At 37.4% G+C, this 25852-nt stretch overlaps 1 protein-coding gene across 1 annotated transcript in view; it reads right to left on the bottom strand.

Annotated features, from left to right (window-relative positions):
* The window catches only part of Rpn2 (Regulatory particle non-ATPase 2), a 459562-nt gene that overhangs the window by 352485 nt on the left and 81225 nt on the right, over positions 1 to 25852 (bottom strand). Inside the window, exons 10-11 of the mRNA XM_090375965.1 lie at positions 14670 to 14807; positions 5703 to 5791 (exon numbers count right to left, since the gene is read on the bottom strand). Of these exons, the coding sequence (XP_090232091.1) occupies positions 5703 to 5791; positions 14670 to 14807 (227 nt within the window). The remainder of the gene's footprint in view (positions 1 to 5702; positions 5792 to 14669; positions 14808 to 25852) is intronic.

Raw genomic sequence — 25852 nt, 5'->3', positions numbered from 1 at the left:
ACATCCCTGTGTTGCTTCTTAATCACTGCTGCCACAATTTTTTATGACTGCTGAAATTAGGCTGGCTATTTGTACTCACTTTGTCCTTAGATTTACCTTTACAGGTTGGTAATATGTTGGCACTTCTCCAGTCCAAAAAAAAACTTTTAAGACCAGTGATGTCATCATAATTAATCTTAACAATTTGATGCACTTTCTTGCTACCTCACTCAAAATTATTGAATATATACAAGAATTTTTTGAGGGAGGCAGCAAGAGAGTGCATCAAACCTTCAAACCCACAAGCCTTGTTCTTAAGTTCAAAAGTTTTTCTAATAAACAATATTCTGCAATTTCAACAACATTAATTACATGCTACTCAGCTTTACATATACAGTTCCTCCTCCAAAAGTCTTTCATCTATAAAGATCAAAAAGAAAAGTTCATAACTTTCCTTTAAATGTTAACATATGCAAGCAATTCTTTACCAAATCCATTTCATAATATGGTCTCATCCCCAAAAAACCTACTTGTTTTCTCATTTCTGGAAAATGTACTTGCTGTGCCTCTTAAAATTTGACTGCTGAGGTGACTATGCACTACATTCTAAATCAGATTCCATAATTTTTCATGCAACATGTCTGACTTATAGGTCTATAGTTGCCCAAATTTTACCAAAATGAAATTCTACACCGATATATCTGAGAGCACTATAGTTCTAATATCCCTGTTATGTTAGCATTCATTGATTCGCCCAAGTACATACACTCAGTGATCACTAAATTATGACAACTCCATCCGTAATGAACTACAAGTATTTTATGCTCGCAGTATAAAAAAACCAAATGGCTTTGTATGCTAGAGCAGTGGTAATTTGCATCTGGTCATGCAAATCAAAGTGATAAAGTAGCAGTAGTTATGGGATGCAGTAAAGATATCACAGAGTTTCAAAAGGACAGCTCTCTGTAGTTAAGAAGTACAGAGGAAGGTGTTGAATAGGTCAAACCATCTACAACCAACAGAACTGTAAAGGTTATGTAAGGTGGATGTTCATGGTGAATGAAAGATGTAGCACATTGTACAGGCTCAACGGCAGGTCACTGTGTGGCAGTTGACATCACAAATACACTATGAGGAATGCAAGAACAATATCCAATATAACAAGGCACAGCACACTCACACATATGGTTTTCCACAACAGACATTCATGAATGTGACTATTTATATTTCTGCTATAATATGATTACATCCTCCACCCTTAAATCAGTATAGTTTCAGGTATCCCTTAAGTGGCATGATGCACAGGTAACCTGTGTTGTTTGAAAATAATAAAGCACTCAAAACCTAGATTGGTATTATTATGTGTATTTCTCAATTGGAAATAAACATAATAATACTAATTATTTCCAATTTGAAAATTAGAAATAATTGGTATTATTTCCAATTCAGATATACCAATACCAATGTAGGTTTTGAGCACTTTGTCTTCAAATAGCTCAATATACTTTCTTTTGAATATTGGCAACTGCTACTTCTTTTAAGTTTACTACTGCATTTGAATTAGCATTAACAGAATAGTAGCAAATGATGCAAGAAAGCAAGCTTATACAGCATCAGGCAAAATATTAAAAAAAAAAAAAAAAAACTATACCTCTCACATTTCACCTATTCATTCCCTCCAACTGTTTGTCCAGTTCTATTGAACTTATTTAAACTCTCAAATTCCACAACAACAGAAGCCTTTCTTGCTAAGAGCACCCCTTTGTTCCCCTCATCAATCTCACCCTTCTCTTTACTCATTCCAACAGCTCTAAATCCTTCCTAAAATGAAGCCTCAAGGCTTACATGCAGTGCTCAAGATATGGCCTGACCATTGCCTTATACAATGGGATAATCACCCCCTTATCCCTGCTAGTAAAATTCCTGTATATCATTGACAAAACCCCCATGAACTGTCCTGGCACCTGTCTGCACTACTCAAAAAACTTCGTATCTCACAGCACAATAATTGTGCAGTTAGATATGAAGTTTTCTGGTTTTCTGAGCACACCAGGTGTTTTTCATTTTCCACTACCCCAATTGTAGTACCACACAGTTGGTATATTACTCTGGGGGTTACTGCCAACCATATGAAGTACTCCATTTATCTGCCTAACTTTTCTAGATCCTGTTGCAGTAGCATACTGTTATTCCTGCCATTAACCACCCTGCCAACCTTTTTATCATCTGCAAACTTGGACATTAAGCCTGATATGCTTTCATCAATATCACTGATAAATATACCCAATGGACCAAAAACCAAACCCTGTGGACACCACTAATAACATTAGTCCAAAAAGAGCAATATCCATTGATTACCACTGACTTATCCCACTAAATCATCCCTTTATCTATAACAGCAACTTGTCCTTAATGCCACACTGCTCCACTTTCTATAGCAGTCTTTTATGTGTAACAGTATCAAAAGCTTTCCTGAAATCAAATATGTGATATAAAAATTATTTCTTGCATTCAGTTCCTTTGTAACCACATCATAGTATCCAATCGAATTGGTCACATAACATTTCCCCTTAACAAACCCATGCTGTCTGAAGTATAATTGCAGCCTTGTCCAGATGATTCTGCATTACTTCTTTAACCAGTGACTGCAATATTTTCCTGGAACAGAAGTTAAACTAACAGGTCTGTAATTACTCGTGCCACTCTTTGTTCCCTCTTTTTGAACACTGGGGATACATTTGCTCATCTCCAGTCAGCAGGAATCTCGCTGAATTATGGCTAAGAGTTTGCTTACTTTCTTCGCTGCCTCCATTAATATAATCGGATAAATTCCATCTACTTCAGGTGCCCTTCTTATATTTAACTTAAACAATTTCCCTTGAACCTTAGTCTCAGTTATTACAAAACCATTTATCTCCCTATTAGAGTTTGATAAACATTTAGCATCCCCTTCCCTAAAGAATTCCTCATGTGTGAATGCAGATGCAATATATTCATTCAGTTTGTCAGCAACCTGAGCAGGATCATCAATATACTGTGATCACTGCCACCTCATGGTTCTTTTATCTGCAGATTCTTAGAGCATGAATAATTACTGCTGATAATCAGATCAAGAATATTACTCCCTATTGTTGCCTCTCTAATGTACTGCTGAAGAAAACAGTCATCCAATAAATCCACAAAAGCCTTACTAGTCTGAGTGACAAACCCACAAGTTCCAGTCAATATCTGGAAAGTTAAAATCCCCCATTATAAGACATTCTGATTTACTGACCCACTCTATTTCTCTGTACAGTTGTTGGTTGTACTCATCAGAGTCACTCCTGGTCTCATTTTTGCTTTCCCGGTGCTTATGTCACACCGAACTGACTCATTATTATACTGGCCACACGTCAATTGGATGCACTGCCTTAGATTTTGTGCTTCTTAACTGAGAGCATAAACTCCCTCTCCCCCACTTCCTATCCTGTCTGTCTTTTCTGTACACAACATATAGGGGAAACCATGGAGACTGCCTTAATTAAAAACAACACTGTCTTTTCTTTACACATTGTACTCCCCATATTCAAATTCCGCATCCTTTATATCTGAGTGACACCCCAAGTCTCTGATATCCCAACAATGTTGGCATTTGATGTCTTCGCCAGTATTAAATGAAGCTCCCATCAAATTATCCTTAAACCACTTTTACCTTTCAGCTCTGTGTGAAGAAAAGCAGCAAAAGGCATTAATTCTTCATTTAAGCAAGCAGATTCTTTCCATCTATCAATGTGAGATCGAACAGAATATCAGCTACTGAAAGACTAGAGTTTTTTACTCTTATTAATTAGAGTTTATTAATTAAAATTATTATTAATTATTCTTAAGGAATAATTTTCAAGGTATGTACAATTTTAATCAGTTTCAATGACATTTTGTTCTTAATAATTTACAATTGTTATCATTCTCAAATCAACATGTTAATCATCTATTAAAAACATGCCAATCATTTAAAAAGGTGTCACTCTCAAAAAAATGTTTGAGAATTGATAAATTAATGTTATTTTTTTTAAATGTCAATCATTTAAAATGTTAATAATTCTGAATATTTTAAATTAAATTATGGAAATTCTTTACAATAATAATCTATGACTTTCAAAATTTATCTCTTGATTTCTACTGACATGTTCTATTTTATTTGAACCCCAGTTTAAATCAAAATGGACTTATTTTAGTCCCTTGAACTTTGAATTAACAAAAAGTAAGTTTACTATAATGGTCCCCACTACTTTACTGTATAATCAACCAGGACAGTTCAAAACAATACAAGAATCCTGGTCCATGACATTAACTTGTGTTATTCCAATGACCTCGACATAATTAACAGTTTCCTCAAACCTTGAAGGTCTCTTGTACACCTTTGAAAGACTCCTAAATTTCCTCAATTTAAATGAATTCCATCTTGAACCTTGATTATACAAATTCCTTCTACCAATTAGGGCAAGTCCTTGCCCTGCTAAGAAAAACTTTTCCCTATAATCCTTGAAGCATCCCTAAGTATTGCATTAACTGACCTAACTCTCATTACACAGCCCTGTCTTATTTGGACAAAATCACCAATGGTACAATATTTTCATCTATCTCATGGCAATTTTCTGCTAACACTTTATATTTTGCAAAACCAGTTCCTTGGGTTTCTTTTTAACTATGTTCCTACACAGATGACTATATACCCTCTAGTACCCTTAAGAAGTTTGACTGCTAGGTAACATGCATGAGATCCTGACCTTCAGTCTGGCAACTGAAGGTTAATGCCTATACCTCCTTCACTGATTAAGAATGCTCAGCTCATCTATATAATATGTACTGCCTTCCTCATAAATGGCATAGACATTTGGTATAGGAATTTCAATGTCAAAAAAAATTAATCTGGATTATTCACACACTTCCAAGACTTGCATGATATCAAATAGCTAATGCTTCATGCAACAAAGGTCAAACTAATATACAACAGGCAGAAAAAACTGATAGGAAAATTGTCACAATAGCTGAGTAACATTTAGCAATATTTTAATCAATAACTGCAAGCTTGACATGCTCCAGGCCAAATATTTTTGAGCTGTGGCACTTTTGTGATTTTTTTCAGGAAAAAAAAAAAAAAAAAAAATTACAAATATACTTTTCAAAAAAAAAAAATAATAATAATAACAACAATAAAAAAATAAAAAATAAAATAAATAAATAATTAAAAAAAAAATGGTGGGTGATGGAACATTTTTGCAATTAGTGCATAAAAATACACAATTACCCAACTTTACATGAGGAGAAAACTAGTGCTACAAATGATATGATTCACAAATCATAATCATGATTATAGATTACGAAAATAAACTATAAAATCAATGTAGCAAAAATGAAAACGGTAAGAAATAAAGCACACAGCATCAGAAATTATTACACCACAGTCTAATTTTCTGTACTTTAGTAACCTACAAGAAGATTGAGAATTTTAAGGCAAAAAACATGGGTAATAACTGAAAAATAAATTATTACAGAATGTAGAAATTCATTAAAAACAACACCCAATTTCACAATTTGTAGGGCCATCATTACAAGATTAAAAAATATAAATCACTAATCTAAATTCAATTTATTTGTTAGGCCAATTAATCATGGGCTAGCATATTTAAAGATAAAACTCTCAGAAATGTTTATTTCTGAGAGAGGAGTGGTGTGAAACTTACCGAAGAAACTGATCACTGGTAGTTCCACAATGCATGAAAGAATTGGCTATAACAGTAGCAGTATGACAAACAGAATTTCGAACTGCATCCTAAAAAGAGACATTCATAATGTTTGCATTAAATTTTAAAAAGTTTCAAATGGAAAACACCTGACTACTATCAAATGTGATTAAACCTGAATAATTTGAATCATTTGTAAAACATGATTAAATAAAGGATTAAAGTACATTCTTTAAAATCTGGCACCCCTGGGGTGGAGAGGAGCTGGATTTTAGAGGGGTATACCTGATTGAGCAGTTTGGAGAAGCTCAATTCAATGAATATTAAGTACTAACAACTGAACTTTTATATCTGTAATACATTTATAATGATTAAAAGATGGCACTAGTGGTCAAAATATAAAAATAATTCAATTTATTAAATTTAAACAAATGATAAAAAAGTCACATACTGTAATGTTAATTTTAAATACATCCTGATAAAGTATGAGACAGAATATCAATGAATGTGCCTTGGACAAAAAAAAAAGGAGAATAAGAAGAAAAAAAGATTAACTATTCCCCTTCAGGAAAAATTATGAAATCTTTATAAATTTACATAACATTTTGATTTTAATAGTGTACTCTCGAAAAATTCCATCAATTTCTTGCATGTAATAACAAAATCACTGTGTAATTTTTGCCACCATTATAATTATAGCAGAGAGAAAAATAACAGGTAGCTCTAGGGTTCTCACTAGGTCTTCTCTTTCAGTGTTAGTATGGATTGGGAAGCCAAGTGAACTGTAAGACTAATTGTAATGGCAGCAAAAATCTTGGTTGTGGAATTAAATATACTGTTTGTGTGCATCAGTAAATCACTGTTTACAGAAGGCACTAACTATAGATAATCAAGAATACATTTTTCCAGCTGTATACACATTGAGCATTTTCGATCTCTCTTTGCTCTCAGCTGTTCTAAAGCAATGTCAAATTGGTCACCAACTCAAGCAACTGGTGTATAACTAGCCACGTTACTGTAATCTGCAAAAGCAATTTGCCCCAAGTGCTATCTTTCATTTACTGAATGAAAGATAGCACCAAGTTATAATAATATAACTAAAGCTGTATAATGCAGGTTATAACATAAAGTTTTTGCAGTAAAGTTCCTAAATTGGTGTAATAAAAAGAACACAAAGTGAATAAGCTCAAAAAATGGTTTTATTTTTATTTAAAGTAATCACTACCTGATTGAATGCACTTATTACACCATTCTAAAAGTTTCTGAAGAGTCGGCAAACATATCCAAATAGATGATGTTCAGTTTGGTGGTTATCTTTTTAATGTCCTCAACATCCTGAAATCCCATTCCTTTGAGGACAGTTTTCTCCTTGGGAAGGAAGTCCACTAGTTCTATATTGGGAGAGTAGGGTGGATAATTGATCTATATAATGTCACATTTCATCAGAAATGTCTTCACAACAAGCATGGAATGGGTGGGGTATTATCATGCAACAAGAACCAGCTGCTTTTCTCTCAAAATTGCAGCCTTATCCAGGAAATACTCTTCAATAGTCTTTGAAATGCCTGTATATAGAAAGCAGCACTGACTCTTTCCCCTTCAGGTACAAATTCCTTGTGAATCATCCTGTTTGTTAAAAAAACATGATCAGCATTGTCTTGATCTTGGACTTCAGTAAATGAAACTTTCTGAGCCTTGGTGACGATTTTTAAGTCCACTGCATGCTCTGACACTTCATCTCTAGATCATACTGAAATGCCCAACACTTATCTCCAGTGACAATACAGTTAAGGAAATTAGGATTTTCTTGACATGTTTTGAAGTCTTTATACAATGACACGCTTTGTTGTTTCTGCTCATCTGTGAGACTATGCAGCACAAATTTTGCTGACCTTCCTTTTCCCTAAGTCTTCATCGAGAATTTGACAAATTGTCTCCTTATTCATAACAACCTAAACAGCCATCATTCTAAGGGTCAAATGACAATTTCTTGCCACAATTACCCAAACACTTGCAATTCTGTCCTCATTTGAATAGGTTGACAGATGTCCACTTCTTGGCTCATCACAATCATCCTCATTGCTCAATGCTGATGGGATTCTCCCTCTTGCTCAGAATAATCACCTGAGAGGGCATAAATTCAAATTGAGGAAAGACAGATGTAGGATAGACGTGCGGAAATTTGCCTTTAGCCAGCGGGCGGTTGGTTGGTGGAACAGACTTCCATCCCTTGTCGTGGAGGTTGATAGCCTAAATAAGTTTAAGGCTCAGCTGGACAGGTATTTTGAACGAACAGAGGGGTGAAGTGGAAGTGGTTTTTTTTTTTTTTTTTTTTTTTTTTTGGCTGATGATAAGCTTGCTTTCTTGCATCAAATGCCTCTACTAATGCTAATGCTAATGTCCATCTTTGAAATGCTTATACTATTCAAACACACTGGTTAATGCTTCATCACCACTTCAAACAGTTTTTAGCATTTCTGTTGCAGATTTCATCCATTTAAAGTAAAACTGTTAATGATACTAACGAAACTGGTTGTTACTTTCAATGTGTTAGCCTACTGAAAAATCTCTGTACCACCATCTATTGGAGGAGGTTTGAACTACAATGTGCCACTTCCATTTATTTTCAAACTAACTGAATGTAACAGTAATAGTAGAGGCATGTGATGCAAGAAAGCAAGCTTATGTAGCACCAGCCAAAAAAAAAACTATTTCACACATCCATTACCTCTAAAAGTTTGTCCAGTTCCTCCTTGAATTCATTTAAGCTATCAACTTCGAGAACAGGTGGAAATTTGTTCCAGCAATCAACTACCCGCTGGCTAAAGGCAAATTTCTGCACATCTATCCTACAACTGTCTTTCTTCAATTTGAATTTATGCTCCCTCAGGTTTGCAATCTGAGCAAGAGGAAGAATCCCATCAGAATTGAGACTGCTCAACCCATTCAAGGCCTTATACACCTCAACAATCAGATCACCTCACAGGTGCTTAGTCTACAGATGCTGCAATTTGCAGAACTTAAGGTCTTGTGTGACTGCAACAACACCAGTCCAGGAACTTTACTGCCACCTCATATATTATAAAGCTGCATACAAGTTACAAAATATGCCAAAGCTGTATGGCCACAGAGAAATAAGATATTTGCAATGCTATTTGTCCTTTCATGTGTACACAGCAATTGCAGCCAACAATATTTAAATTGCTTCAATAGTGCAATAATCTTAATTCTTACAGTAGAATAAACTTGTGTTTGTAACAAATTTCCCAGGTATTGCACTATTTACAAACAGATGACCTCACCAAAAGGCTAATGGTCATTTGTCTTAACGATAAGACTGCAGTACAGCCTGTTTCCGGGCCGGCTGCACCCCCAGCAAATAGCAAGTGGTCTCTAGTGACAACACTCAGACAAAACAGATAGCTTTAACTATGTTACAACTTGGGGAAAACTCTGATTTCATATACCACATAGCAACTTACATCAAACAACTTCCTTGCAACTCTTTTGCCTGGTGGTGTCACTAGAGATCACCTGCTACTGAATGAGGGATCGATCAGTTAGTCCTGAAACAAGCTGTCTTAGCAGTCACAACTTTTCAACAAACAAATGGCCAACTAACCTTTTAGTGAGGACATCTCTTTAAAAATAGTTCAATACTAGGGCAATTCATTCCAAAGGGAAGTTTTTTCTGCAAAAATTAAGATCATTACATTCCCACCGATGGTATCTTTACCTTGTCTTGGTGGTGGGGCTTGCTACTGGCAGGAACTCCCAAGCCAGAAAGGTTTGTAGCTAGAGACAAGACGAAAAAAGATACCCTGGTCCTCCAGGTTGGGGATTGATGCAATGGGCCAACTCCCCATTCATCATAAAACATTCTTTCAATGCTAAAAGATCTAACAGGAAAAAAAATTGGACAGACAAAATTACTATTATTGGGGTATATGCTCCTAATAATGAGTCTCCTACAGATATTAAAGAAGATTTCTGGGAAAACCTGAGAGAAGTAATAGAAGCAATTCCACATTATAGAGAGATAGTCATAATGGGGGATTTGAACACCAGAGTGGGACAAGTTGCAGACAATGAAGTGGTGGGAAGACACGGAGAAAATATAAAGAATGATAACAGAAAGAGACTGATAGAACTTTGCTCTCAATATAACCTGAGGATTAGTAACACCTTCATATTAATTTATAAGTTCACATGCTTCCAAGAAACAAAAGGACTAAAATCAATAACTGATGTGATCACTAAACAGCAAAGCACAATTTTTGTCTGTGATGTTAGGGTCCAGAGAGGAGCATATTGTGGCTCTGATCACTTTTTGGTGAAGGCTATGTTGTCATTCCCATGGATGTACCAAAAAAAAAGGAAGGAGAAAAGGAAGAAACACTTGAGAGGAGTGAACAACTTTACACCAAGAGATTCAATGTGGACTCACTAGAAGCTTGTATCAATGAAGAATAGACCAAGAATTAGATGAAACCTATGGAAAGAGTAAAAAAGAATACCTAGAGGAAACAGTGAAGAAAATTGCTGGAGAGGTAATAGGAAAATCTCGAAAGATGAAACAAGATGATTGGCTGAACATGGAAATTAAGGAATTAATAAAGGAGAAAAAGTAAGCATACCAAAGATGGCTAAGCTCAAAAAGTGAAGTTCATAGAAAAATATATAAAGAAAAAAATAAGGAAGTGAAAGCGGAAGTCATCAAGGCAAAGAACGAGTCCTGGGATAGAGCATGTGCTGAGGTAAACATCAATCTAGAATGTACAAGATCTGCAGAGGTGTGGAGAGTATTGAAGAAAACCTCATAAGCAAAATGATAGATCTGGAGGAATGGGTCAATTATTATGAATAGCTATTGAATGAAGGAAGAGAGGAATTTAGAGAAACTGAAACAGAGACAGTTATCATGAAAAAAAGATTGAACATCCAAATTAAGGAAGTGGAAATAAAAATGGCAAAAAATGGAAAAGTACCAGGCCCAGGTGGAAGTAACATGGAGCTGCTTAAATATGGAAGTCGAAACGTTATAAATCTACTAACTTGATTGTTCAACAAATTATGCAATGGCAAAGAAATACCATATGAGATGGCAATCAGATACATTACATCAATTTTCAAGAAAGGTGACAGAAGAAGAAGATGCTCCAACTAGAGAGGAATCTGTATTATGAGCTCTATTGCTAAACTATTTGGAAAAGTGATAAAATCAAAACTGGAACAAGTGATTGTTATTTCTGAAGAACAGTGGGGCTTTTCAACTGGATGCTCATGTAGAGACCATTTATTCACTGTTAAGGAAATTCAGGAACAATGTCAGGCTACAAACCAAGATGTAGATATGCTGCTCATAGACTTAGAGAAAGCATATGATAATGTGCCGAGAAATCTCCTGTGGAAGGCTATGGAAAAAATATCAATAAGCCAGCCATTAATTGAAATAATTAGAAGAATCTACAAGAACAATACATTCTGTATAAAAATTGGTTTAAAATTATCAAGAAAATTTAAGACTTCCAAAGGACTACTTCAAGGATGCTGTTTGTCACCTACTTTGTTTAAGCTGTACCTGGAAGTTGTTCAAAGAACATAGTCACAGAAGTGCAGTTCAATGAGTGTTCCCCTTGGCCAAAATAAGTACCTTTACAATCTACTGTTTGCAAACAATTGTGGTAGCACAGGATGATGATGTAAACTAGATGGGCAGAAAGTTACTAGAAGAATATAAAACATGTGGACTGACAGTTAATTTCAATAAGACAGAATACATGAATTGAAGTGAGAGGTGGTAGTAGTAGTAGTGGCATGTGATGCAAGAAAGCAAGTGTATGAGCTTATGTAGCATCAGTCAAAAAAAAAAAAAAAAAAAAAAAATCACACCATTCCCTCCAAATGCCTGTCCAGTTCCTCCTTAAATTTATGTAACCTATCAACTTCCACAACAACAGATGGAAGTTTGTTCCAGCAATTAACCACCCACAGGCTAAAGGCAAATTGGGAATACATTTGCACATCTCCAGTCCATGGGGGACCTCCCCTGAGTCCAAGGATGCTCTCATAATTATGGCTAAGGGTTTGCTTAGTAGCTGTGCCACCTCCTTTAATATAACTAGATAGATCCCATCTACCCCAGGTGCCTTGCTTATGTTTAACTTCAACAATTTCTCTTCCACTTTACTCTCAGTTATTACAAAATCATTAAGCACCCTGCTACAATTTGATAACCTTCTGCCATTTTCAAACCTTAATAATTCCTCATGTGTGAATGTAGATGCAAAATACTCATTCAGTTTGTTTGCTATCTGAGCAGGATCATCAACAGTGGAACCATCGATGTCAAGTGGACCAATCAGATTTATCTCCTTCCTTTTAGAGTTTATATAAGTAAAGAAATCCTTGCTGTTTTTCTTATCATCTTTTGCCAAAGATTTCTTGTAATTTGCCTTTGCCTGCCTAACCTCCTTTGTGACCTGATTACAGACTAGCTTATATCTGCCACAGGCTTCTGAGTCGCTTGATAATTTACATCCCATGCATTTTTCTTCTCTGTTACGAGTCTCATTAGTTCATTTTATAACCATTTAGGCCTAACCTTGAACAATATTTCTTAATAGGTATGAAACTTTTAGTAGCATCCACGATTAATTCCTTGAATGCTTCCCACTTAGAATTTACTGTTGGTAGCATCCTAAGTTCATCCCACTGTACAGAATTTAAAAATTGTCTGAGACCACTGTACTCACCTTTACGGAAGCAAAAACCCATTCCTTTTCCCCCGATGGTAATTATATCTTTAAGTAAATCCCACATCAGTACACTGTGATCACTGCTGATAACCAGATCAAGACTATTACCCTCTCTGGTTGCCTCTCAAACATGCTGCTGCAGAAAACAATCATCCAATAAATCCAAAAAAGTCTTACTAGTGTGTGAGTGACCAACCCACAAGTTCCAGTCAATATCTGGGAAGTTAAAATCCCCCATTATAAGACATTCTGATTTACTAGCCCACTCTATTTCTCTGTACAATTGTTCATTGTACTCATTCGAGTCATTAGGCCTATAACACACTCCTACTCTTATTTTTGCTTTCGCAGTGCTTATGTCACACCAAACTGACTCAATAGTGCACTATTGAGTCAGTTTGATTCTTTTGATTTTATGTTTTTCTTAATTAACAGCATAACACCTCCTCCCTTCCTATCCTTTCTGTACACATTGCACTCCCCAAATTCCAGTTCTGCATTCCTTATATCTGTGTGACACCACATCTCTGCTATCCCAACAATATCTGCCTTTGATGTCTTGACCAGCACTTCAAATTCATCCAACATGCGAGTATACACGCACCTATTCTTATTCTTAGATACCCTAACACATCCCATATACCCACCTGTTTCATGATGACTGCCATCAGTCCCTGAAACCCCCAGCACCCCTCGCTCCAGGTCGCTACTTATTCTAATAGAAGTTATGCAAGAATCACCTTCACCTCTGCCTGCGACTACTTTTAACCTTTTAGTCTGTGAATCCCCCCAAGCTAGCAGTTTTCCAACCCACCTAACACTGCCTCGATAGCATCAGCAAATATTCTTGCACCCTTTCTATTTAAGTGTATCCCATCCCTATAGAAGCAGTCTCTCCTGTTAACAAGCACAGACCACGCTGAAAAAAATTCTACCCCTTGAGCCTTGCACAATCTTTCCAGGGCCGAATTGATTGACAAGGCTCTCATCATGTATTCCCTCCTATCGTGTCTGGGCAGAATTGCAGACACTTTCAAATTTAACCCTGACTGACGACTTTTTTTGCAACATTGACCTGTACTTTTTAAATAAATCTGCAGATCTCCTACTCTTAATGTTATTGGTGCCAACGTGTACAACAATATCACCTTTTGTGCCCTTAAAAGATGATATATGATGACTTTACAAAGTTGATGACTTGACAACATCATCAACTTTTGCCCCTGGCAGACATACCCTGGTCCTGTTCCATCTATCCTTTTTACACAATATATTCCACATCTCCCTGACAATAGTCACCAACAATAACTAGTTCCTTTGCGACCAGTGCATTCTGCCTCGGAGATTGCAGATGTGTTGCCTGATGCCCAGGAGTGAGCCCTAGATTGAGTTGGGCAGCTGAGAGCTTCACGGGCCCCTCATATTAATTTCTTCGAGGGCATCTACCCTACACCTCAAGCTCTCATAGACGCCCAGTAGAACGCTGAGCTGATGCCTAATTTCTAGACACTCTCTGCACCTGGCACACACAAAGACATCCTCCCTGGCTAGATCTTGTTCTGTTCCAGAGAACTTTATACAGTCCTCCATCAGGCAAAGTCCTATTCAGTGGCATAAGCAAAGCCTTAGAAATAAGGAGATCTCTTATAATTTCCAAAATATCATTGAGCAACAGCTAAATGATATTGCAGAAATTTACTGTTGTCAGATGTTATGTAGTCCCGTGAGGAAGAGCATTTTATAGTTTGAACTTCATAAGTTTATATGAATATAATTTTTATAGGAACTGACACACCCACTACCACTATACCATCAGCAACTCTGTGTGTGTGTGTGTGTGTGTGTGTGTGTGTGTGTGTGTGTGTGTGTGTGTGTGTGTGTGTGTGTGTGTGTGTGTGTGTGTGTGTGTGTGTTATGCTTCATTTACCAGTTTTCTTGAACATTACACTTTTAGGATGATACTCATTGGGTTATCACTCTACAACATAATTATATCTTTCTTTTCCCTTCTATGGATCAGCAACAATGTCTGTTAAATGAGCAGTGTCTGAGGCATATAGATGCACCATGGCAATTTTCATCCACTGTTCCTATTTTGAATATAATGACAATGCAAACCATAAGGAACGATTGTAATAATCACATAATATGTATGAGTTCTCATATATATATATATATATATATATATAAAAAGGTAGCTACAGCTCACCTTTGTCTGTTTCAAAATAAGCATATCAGTATGATTATTGCGAATAAGAAATTGTAAATGCAGAGCAATGCTTGTTTCTCCTCCTAGAATAGTTGCCAATTTCTCAATACATTCCTGGTGCCTTTTCTGATCTTCATTCTAAATTAATCAATCAAAAAGATTATGCGACATCTTACTTTCAAGTTAAGTCAAATGAAATTTATTAAATATAATAATAAAATACATAACAAAATATTTGTGCTCTGTATCTGGCAAACCTAATACCCATCTCCCAAGAAATGTGTTAGAGCTGTTGTTTGGAGCAGCACCAAGATTACTCAAACCAGGAGGCATCTGTAAATTAAATGAATTGCAAGGCCAATCTGTTGATTTTTGGACTGAAGAACATTGGAGGAAAAATCAAAGTATTTCAGGATGTTACAGATGTACCTAAATGAACATGCATGGGAAAACAACAAGATATAGATTATCCTATATTACTAAGAAAAAAATTATTAACATTAAATGGATTTGAAAATAATCATGTATTCCCATCATCAGAGTGACTGAAAATATTTCAATGTTAATGATATTCTGGGTGACATCACAATTTTACCAAAGACTTCTGATACAGAATGCCAAAGTTCATTTAATTTGGGTTGACAAAACAAGCATTTAGAGTTACATGGAACAAACCATTCTATTAGAAAAAGGTAGTGAAAAGCCTTGAAATTTCCATGCACTATTATATAATTTGTATCATAGATCCATCTGAAACCTCATGTTACACATTTCCTACTATTGCCCAGACGATGTTATTAAAATGAAGCTCTTCTTTTCTAGAAAACAGGATCCATTTTCACAAGGAACAACGTTAAATATTGTTCATTCCATGTGTCTTCGGAGTTAATTCTTCCAGCAGGTGCTTGGGAGTCTAAAAAACACTTCCCTGATAGATCACTGGTTTACAGTGTATCTGGGGTTTGAGTAAAAGTATGTAGCAGTTATTTATGCATGTTAACTGATTACTAAACCGAAGTCCATTTGTTTCTATCACGTAAAGATTTTTCACAATTCATTAACAAAATATTACCTAGGTATTATATGCAAATTTGTACATAATTATAGTTTCTGCAATGGTTTACAAGCGTTATACCCCTATATTCGTAATCAGTATCAAATATTTGTCTCAAATACAACAGATTGTGCATGTTTAACCCGTAACTACACACACTGCAAGGTAGATGCCCCCCCCCATCCCACTCTTCCAGTCCATCTGTGATTCCTAGAATTTTATTTTCAGAGTGGAGTCTGGGAGGCTCCTGTGTGTAGTTACAGGTTAAACTTGTCTGCCATATACAAAGGGTACTAGGAAAGTTTTGCAATATGACGCAACAATGAATCACAGGAAGCTGCTTGTTGCTGCATGTTGAGACATGTTCATACGTGCATAGTAGCCGCCGCGCCAAGTCGATGGGCTCAGTTATTCATTAGTAGTGAGAGTGTAAAGTGCTTGCGATGGCATCGTGGTCACGAAATGAGATAAGGACATTTTTGCGGTATAATTTCGTGCGTGGTTTAACCATAGACCAGTGCTTAGAAGAAATGACTCTTGCACTAGATGATGATTGTCCACATCGTACAACGATATTCAGGTGGTATAGAGAATTCCAAAGGGGAAATTTCACTCTGGAGGATTCTGAGAGGCCGGGAAGGCCACGAACGTCAGTTACGGAGGAAAACGTTACTGCTGTGAGGAAAATGCTTGACGAAAACAGGCGAGTGACCTACCAACAGATAGAGGATACTTTGGGCCTAAATGCACCAGCAATTCGTTCGATTCTGCAAGATCATTTGCACGTGAAGAAACTTTGTTCTCTCTGGGTGCCGCATCAACTGACTGAAGAGCAGATGACACGACATGTGACTTGGTGCCGGGAGATGTTAAAAAAGTTTGATAAGGGACAATCTCGGTATGTGAACAACATCGTGACAGGTGACGAGACTTGGCTCTCCTATTACGATCTGCCGACCAAGGCTCAAAACAAAGTTTGGGTCTTTGATGATGACGACACACCCGTAATTGTCAGAAAATCCCGATCTGTAAAGAAGAAAATGATAGCTGTATTTTTCAAATCGAGTGGAATTGTGGAACGTGTCGTTTTGGACACGCAGAAGACAGTCACAGCTAAGTGGTATACTGAACAATGCCTGCCTAAAGTCATTGGATCTATGAAGAACCTGCGGCCAAAGTCAAGAATGGACACCTGGTACCTCCATCACGATAATGCTCCAGCTGACTGCGCCAAAGCCTGCACCGAATATTTGACCACGACAGGACTGAAACTTCTCGAGCACCCTCCCTACAGTCCAGACCTTGCTCCCTGCGACTTTGCACTGTTCCCGCATGTGAAAATGAAGCTAAAAGGGAGGCGGTTTTCCAGTGATGAGGACCTTCTACGGGCTTGGAACAACGAGTGTGCTTTACTCCCTAGTGAAACTTGGCAGAACTGGTTTAAAGATTGGTTTCGGAGGATGGAGAGGTGTATTGAATGTAGAGGAAATTACTTTGAAAAAATTAAATAAACAAAGCTGTATTGCAAAACTTTCCTAGTACCCTTTGTATGTGTCGAACATCTTAGAAAATGGAGTCAAGGAAAAAAGGTTTGCTTGCCATTTGCTATTCCTATAGTGTCGCGCAAGCCAGTAAGCCATGCCAAATATTACTTTTGTGTATGTGACGTTAAAGGTTACGATTCAAAAAAATAAAAAAGACATCAAATATCCACATCTACCATTAGCCATAAGACCGGTTCCGCATGGACCTGATCTGCCTGTAAAACCTCCACCAGAAACTTTGGAGTCCACATCTTCTTCCACCGAAGCAGAAGCTAAAGAGGTTAGTGAAGAGTTGTTGTTGTTATTTGGTTTTTAGAAGCATTAGCAACTAAGGCCATATTGCTCCGGGAATATGCGGTGGTCATTCCCTGACCTTTCCGCATCCTCCGTATTTGGTGGTGATGGGCTCGAACCCCGGTCTAATCAAGAAGCGTGTGTAACGTACTGCTGCTCCTTCCCACCTGGCTATGGACGTGCCTGTTAGTGAAGAAGAATGTTATCAACCAGAAAATATTTTAATGCCACAGCAATTCACGCATCGAACTGAACGATTTAATAAGGGATTTAGGTCTTCCAAGGTATGTTGCTGAAATCTTGGGAGGATTCAGACTTCAAGTGAAGAACTTACTTGCTCCAGGTACATCATTTTCCTGGTACAGAAATCGTGAAAGGGAGTTTAGACAGTATTTTTCACAAGAAGATCCTCTCATATATTGTTGGTTTAATAAGTGCGTTAGGAGCTCCATCATATGTTCCTTGTGAATGGAGACTATTTATAGACTCTTCTAAGACTAATTTAAAAGGTGTTCTCTTGTATAATGGATATAAGTACACATTGTGCCAGTTGTTCATTCAGTCTACTTAAAAGAAACTTATGACAATCTACAGTTGCTTCTGGAGAAAATTAAATATCAAGATCCCAAATGGCAATTATGTGGAGACTTAAAAGTGTTATGTATATTGTTGGGGCAACAGGGTAAGTACACTAAAATGCATGCTTTATTTGTGAATGGGATAGCAGAGCTAAAGCGCTGCATTGAACAAGGAAGCAATGGCCTTGGAGGCACAATCTAACACTGGGGTCAAAACATATTGTGCATGAAAGTTTGGTGAAGCCAGATAAAATACTTTTACCTCCACTGCATATCAAGTTAGGCATAATGAAGCAATTTGTTAAAGCATTGAATAAGGATGGCAACTGCTTTAAGTACCTATGCAGTAAATTTCCTGGTTTATCTGACACAAAACTTAGGAGGGTATCTTCATTGGTCCCCAAATTAGAAAATTGGTTTTAGATGGTCAGTTTGAAACTACTATGACTGACGTTGAAAGGGAAGCCTGGATTGCTTTTAAAAGTGTAATGGAAAACTTTCTAGGAAATCATAAATCACAGTATTATGAGAAAATTGTTCAAAATATGCTCGAAAAGCTTCGTGATTTAGGTTGCAATATGAGCATCAAAATTCACTTCTGGCATGCCCATCTTGATTTTTTCCCCAAAGATCTTGCACAGATGAGCAAAGAACAAGGAAAGAGATTCCATCAGGACATAAAGGAAATGGAGCACAGGTACCAGGGAAGGTGGAATACAAGCATGATGGCCGACTACTGCTGGGGTTTAAAAAGAGAGAAACCTGGTACTGTACATAAAAGAAAAACAATTAAACATTCTTGTCAAACAAAAAGACGAAAGTCTGATTAATGAAAGTTTCAGAATTTTGATTAATACTTGTTAGTATTTACATATTTTTTGACATATGAAAATGTGATCCTATCAATTTGTCATTACTAAATACAATGAAGTTATATACTTTCATAAAAAACAATACTTTTTTATTTCTTAAATTGTGATGTATCTGTATTTTAGCATTAAATCAGCTCATACACCAACCATAAGAATAAGTATTTACTGTAACTGAAATATTTACAAATTAAAATAAAATAAATATTTACAAAAACTGCTATTATATTAAATTAAATTATACACATGTGAAAAACATTAAAACTGTGATAAAATCCTTGAGATAAAATACACTAAAATAAACCGGATTAAAAGCGATAAAAACGATAAAAATCTCTGGAGCTTTCGGAAGCATCGGCTTCCTTCCTCAGCAGTAACAAAACTTCTTGCAGCACGTCCATATATAACAGGCTCACAGTACTTATACACATGGTGCAGTCGGCGCATACGCATACCTCTGTCCCTATTCATAATATTGTGGTCGGATGAACAGATTAGCATTAGCATTAGTAGAGGCATTTGATGCAAGAAAGCAAGCTTATGCAGCATCAGCCAAAAAAAAAAACAAAAAACCCACTTCCACTTCACCCCTCTGTTCGTTCAAAATACCTGTCCAGCTGAGCCTTAAACTTATTTAGGCTATCAACCTCCACCACAAGGGATGGAAGTCTGTTCCACCAACCAACCACCCACTGGCTAAAGGCAAATTTCCTCACGTCTATCCTACATCTGTCTTTCCTCAATTTGAATTTATGCCCTCTCAGGTGATTTTTCTGAGCTAGAGGAAGAATCCCATCAGCATTGAGCATGCTTAAACCATTCAAGGCTTTATACACCTCTATCAGATCACCTCGCTGGTGCCTAGTCTCCAGACACTGTAATTTGAAAACTTAAGCCTCTCTTCGTAAGAGCACCCCTTTGTTCCATTCACTAATCTTGTTGCCCTTCTCTGTACTCGTTCCAGCAGGTCTACATCCTGCTTGAAATGAGGCCTACAGACCTGTATACAGTACTCTAGGTGTGGCCTGACCATTGCCTTATACAATGGAATAATCACCTCCTTATCCCTGCTGGAAAAATTCCTGTATATCATTGACAATACTCCATGAGCTACTCTTGCAGCCCGTCTGCACTGCTCAGAGAACTTCATATCTGCCTGCACAACCACCCCCAAGTCCCTTTCATTCTCTACCACTGTCAGTGTAGTACCACAGAGTTGATACGTTGCTCTGGGTTGCTGTTTCCCATGTGTAGTACTTTACATTTGTCAATGTTAAACTTCAGATTCGTAGGCTCTCGAGCATTTACGGTTCCAGAACCCATGCGCTCAATCCACAATAACCGCATCCTCTGGGGAGATTTGATGCTGCTTCTCCCAAAAATGTTCGGCCACAGCAGACTTATTGTAATCAGTGGTTTTTATAGCATTTGCATGCTCCCCCAGACGATCCTTGAGCCATCCTTTTTGTCTCGCCCACATGACATTCCCCACAATCCAGGCATTTTATCCTGTATACTACTCCACTACTCAGGTCCTTTGCTATTGGGTCTTTTACTTGAGACAACACTGTGTGCAACCTCCATCCGGGAAGCTGCACACAGTGTTTTATAACCCCGCAAAACTCTAGCAAGATGCTCAGTAACACCCGGATAGTAAGGAATGTATGAGGTAGCCACAGGAACAAACTGTTCCTGACTGTTAGACTCTATTCCTCTACTAAACCTGTCTATGATCCTCTGGGGGTATTCACATTTTCTAAGGTCTGCTGTGACTCGTTTAATTTCACATTCTTTGTCCTCAGAGGTAGTGCAGTGTGACCCTGCTCTATCTAGTAGAGCTCTCACTACACTATTCTTATGCTGCCCAGCTTGTGCTAAACTATAATGGGTGTACTGGCCTCTGCACATAGGTTTTTTAAACACAGAAGTTTTGAGCATAGGGCCTATCCTAGAGACCAGTACATCCAAGAAAGGAAGGGTACCTCCTGTCTCCACCTCTGAAGTAAATTGTATAAATTTGAGAGAAGCTATTAAGCCAATGGAGTGCATCATCCTCTCTCCCCTTCTGGACCACAATGAAGGTGTCATCAACATACCTTTTCCATTTCTTTATGGGAAACTGACATCCACTAAAAACCCTGTCCTCTAACTCCTCCATGGCCAGATTGGCCACGATGGCGCTAATAGGAGATCCCATGGCTGTACTGTGAACCTGTTTGTACATAACACCTTGGTACATCATAGTGATGCTGGCCAGACAAAGTTCCACACCAGAACAAATATCCTCTACATTTAAAAGTGATCTATTACCCAAAGAGACATCATTACTCAAAGATTTTCTAACAATATATTCCATGTTTAATTGGAATGCATGTGAATAGTGACACCACATCAAAAGAAATCATGCTCTCGTTTTCATTTACAATCAAATCTTTCACAAAATTCACAAATTCTTTACTGTCTTTTATGACATAGTTGGACTGACCCACTATAGGCAAAATCAATTTAGCCAAATACCCTGACAAAGCATATATGGGGCTTCCTATAAATGATACAATAGGTCTGAGTGGGACTTCTATCCTATGAGTTTTTGGAAGTCCATAAAACCTAGGGAGTTGACATCCAGTAGCATGTAAGAACCAAAAAGTCTCCCTGGAAATCTTCTCTGCCTTTAACCAATCCTGTACCAGTTTATTAACGCGCCACTCTAGGCCAACCAACAGGTTTCTTTGAGTAACTTTATACGTATTATTGTTCTGTAAAAGGTCCATTGCTCTTTTGTGATAGTCTTCTTTGTTTAGAGCAACCGTCGATCTGCCCTTGTCCGCAGGTAAAACCACAATTCCATTGTCTCTTCTCAGTTCATTCAAGGCTTTTCTTTGACTAAAGTTAAGATTCGGGGATACTTTCTTTACCTGGCTCAAAACAACGGCAGATTTAACCCAGATCTCAGTTTTTTATAGCATGCAAATGCTATAAAAACCGCTGATTACAATAAGTCTGCTGTGGCCGAACATTTTTGGGAGAAGCAGCATCAAATCTCCCCAGAGGATAAAGTTATTGTGGATCGAGCACATGGGTTCTGGAACCGTAAATGGCTACAGAGCCTACGAATCTGTTCATCTGACCACAATATTATGAATAGGGACAGAGGTCGTATGCATTTCTGTTTGAAACTATCATCCTAAGTATGGATGAACGGTTTTGCTTAACACATTCCTGAGCTATTTCCGCTTCCAGTTCAGACCTTGCACCTGCACCACGTGTATATGTACCGTGAGCCTGTTTTTTATGGACGTGCTGCAGGAAGTTTTGTTACTGCTGAGGAAGGAAGCTGATGGTTCCGAAAGCTCCAGAGATTTTTATCGTTTTTAATCCGGTTTATTTTAGTGTATTTTATCTCAAGGATTTTATCACAGTTTTAATGTTTTTCACATATATATAATTTAATTTAATATAATAGCAGTTTTTGTAAATATTTATTTTATTTTAAATTTGTAAATATTTTAGTTACAGTAAATAGTTACTCTTATGGTTTGTGTATGAGCTGATTTAATGCTAAAATATGAATTTGCCCAACCTCAGAGGCCTTTTTCAGGATATCGTTAGCAGCTATGGCCAATTTGTAGTGCAACACGTCCGACAAAAAAATCAAAAGTATTGTATAAAAGAGGCCAGACAGAAGCAGCACCTAAGGTTTGCACATCGATGCAAAACGCATGGACTTATACCATATGGCTTTAGAGTCAAAACACCATTACAGGATGACCGATTAAAGTGGGTTACTTTGCGTTATCAAAGGAAGATCATGAGTTAAGAGACTAGAAGGCAAATAGGTATGTACCTGGATGTTATTAGTGGTAGTGTATCTTCCGGACATTTGGCTCTCATTAGAAGATTAGTTTTGGATAAAGTTATTAGGATAACGGACACTTATAGACAGAGGCAGATTATGAAGTTTAATAGGTTGTTGGGAGAAGGTACAGTACAACGTATCGATGGAAGTAGTCATTTTGTTTACAATTTGAGTAATAGGCAACTTACGGAAGAACAAGAGGGAGTTTTAAATTTAGGTCCTAAGTTTACACTTGTACCTCCCAAACCTCCCATTGCGGAGATAGCAATGGGTATCGAACGAGCCATCAGCAAGCTACCAGAGGCCCTAGCTAATGAGATCCGGGTTAAATCTGCTGTTATTTTGAGCCAGGTAAAGAAAGTATCTCCGAATCTTAACTTTAGTCAAAGAAAAGCCTTGAATGAACTGAGAAGAGACAATGGAATTGTGGTTTTACCTGCGGACAAGGGCAGATCGACGGTTGCTCTAAACAAAGAAGACTATCACAAAAAAGCAATGGACCTTTTACAGAACAATAATACGTATAAAGTTACTCAAAGAAACCTGTTGGTTGGCCTAGAGTGGCGCGTTAATAAACTGGTACAGGATTGGTTAAAGGCAGAGAAGATTTCCAGGGAGACTTTTTGGTTCTTACATGCTACTGGATGTCAACTCCCTAGGTTTTATGGACTTCCAAAAACTCATAGGATAGAAGTCCCACTCAGACCTATTGTATCATTTATAGGAAGCCCCATATATGCTTTGTCAGGGTATTTGGCTAAATTGATTTTGCCTATAGTGGGTCAGTCCAACTATGTCATAAAAGACAGTAAAGAATTTGTGAATTTTGTGAAAGATTTGATTGTAAATGAAAACGAGAGCATGATTTCTTTTGATGTGGTGTCACTATTCACATGCATTCCAATTAAACATGGAATATATTGTTAGAAAATCTTTGAGTAATGATGTCTCTTTGGGTAATAGATCACTTTTAAATGTAGAGGATATTTGTTCTGGTGTGGAACTTTGTCTGGCCAGCATCACTATGATGTACCAAGGTGTTATGTACAAACAGGTTCACGGTACAGCCATGGGATCTCCTATTAGCGCCATCGTGGCCAATCTGGCCATGGAGGAGTTAGAGGACAGGGTTTTTAGTGGATGTCAGTTTCCCATAAAGAAATGGAAAAGGTATGTTGATGATACCTTCACCGTGGTCCAGAAGAAGAGAGAGAGAGCATGATGCACTCCATTGGCTTAATAGCTTCTCCACATTTATACAATTTACCTCAGAGGTGGAGACAGGAGGTACCCTTCCTTTCTTGGATGTACTGGTCTCTAGGATAGGCCCTAGGCTCAAAACTTCTGTGTTTAAAAAACCTATGTGCAGAGGCCAGTACACCCATTATAGTTCAGCACAAGCTGGGCAGCATAAGAATAGTGTAGTGAAAGTTCTACTAGATAGAGCAGGGTCACACTGCACTACCTCTGAGGACAAAGAATGTGAAATTAGACAAGTCACAGCAGACCTTAGAAAATGCGGATACCCCCAGAGGATCACAGACAGGTTTAATAGAGGAATAGAGTCTAACCGTCAGGAACCGTTTGTTCCTGTGGCTACCGCATACATTTCTTACTATCCGGGCGTTACTGAGCATCTTGCTAGAGTTTTGCGGGGTTATAAAACATGCTGTGTGCAGCTTCCTGGGCGGAGGTTGCCCACAGTGTTGTCTCAGGTAAAAGACCCAATAGCAAAGGACCTGTGTAGTGGAATAGTATACAGGATAAAATGCCCGGATTGTGGGGAATGTTATGTGGGCAAGACAAAACGACGGCTCAAGGATCATCTGGGGGAGCATGCAAATGCTATAAAAACCACTGATTACAATAAGTCTGCCGTGGCCGAACATTTTTGGGAGAAGCAGCATCAAATCTCCTCAAAGGATGCGGTTATTGTGGATCGAGCGCATGGGTTCTGGAACCGTAAATGGCTCCAGAGCCTACGAATCTGTTCATCCGACCAAAATATTATGAATAGGGACAGAGGTATGCGTATGCATCCTCTGTTTGAAACTATCATCCTAAGTACGGATGAACGGTTTTGCTTAACACGTTCCCGAGCTATTTCCGCTTCCAGTTCAGACCATGCGCTGACTGCACCACATGTATAAGTACCGTGAGCCTGTTTTTTATGGACGTGCTGCAGGAAGTTTTGTTACTGCTGAGGAAGGAAGCCGATGCTTCCGAAAGCTCCAAAGATTTTTATCGCTTTTAATCCGGTTTATTTTATCTCAAGGATTTTATCACAGTTTTAATGTTTTTCACATGTATATAATTTAATTTAATATAATAGCAGTTTTTGTAAATATTTATTTTATTTTTATTTGTAAATATTTTAGTTACAGTAAATACTTATTCTTATGGTTGGTGTATGAACTGATTTAATGCTAAAATATGAATTTGCCCAACCTCAGAGGCCTTTTTCAGGATGTGATGTATCTGGATGTGATAGAAAAAAATCTAAGTCATATTTGAAATCACAGCAACATATTTCGGCAGTAGGACCTATCGAAATTCAAACCCCAGTGAACAAACTTAAATTTGTAAACTAGTGTTATTTACCCTACTGTAATTTGCAATACACTTTTTTTTTTTTTTTCCCTTTTTTATTATTATTAACAAAACTTGTTGTTTATAATAATGTATTTTGATCTTATTAAATAAGAATAAAATTTTAAAACACTTCTCATTTTAAACTATTTCTTGTACTTCAAATTGTAGTGTACTTACAGCACCTCATCCTTTTCACCTTCAGTGCTGTGTGTGTGTGTACCTTCCACCTGATAATTTAACCTGGAAGTGCTATGGCTCAAATACTAGCATTGCCTCTACTGTTATATTTATTAGTCCTTTTACTAGCTTTATAGCTTAACTGCCATTTTCATGTCAGTTATAATTTGTCTCAAGTCTTACTGTAGCAGCATACCTTGGTTTTTGATGTTTAAAAAT

The sequence above is a fragment of the Mastigoproctus giganteus genome, chromosome 6, assembly GCF_048544385.1.
Source record: "Mastigoproctus giganteus isolate SK-2022 chromosome 6, ASM4854438v1, whole genome shotgun sequence".
Lineage (NCBI taxonomy): Eukaryota > Metazoa > Arthropoda > Arachnida > Uropygi > Thelyphonidae > Mastigoproctus > Mastigoproctus giganteus.
Note: the sequence above shows the minus strand (reverse complement) of the source record. Positions and strands in the feature narration are given on the sequence as shown.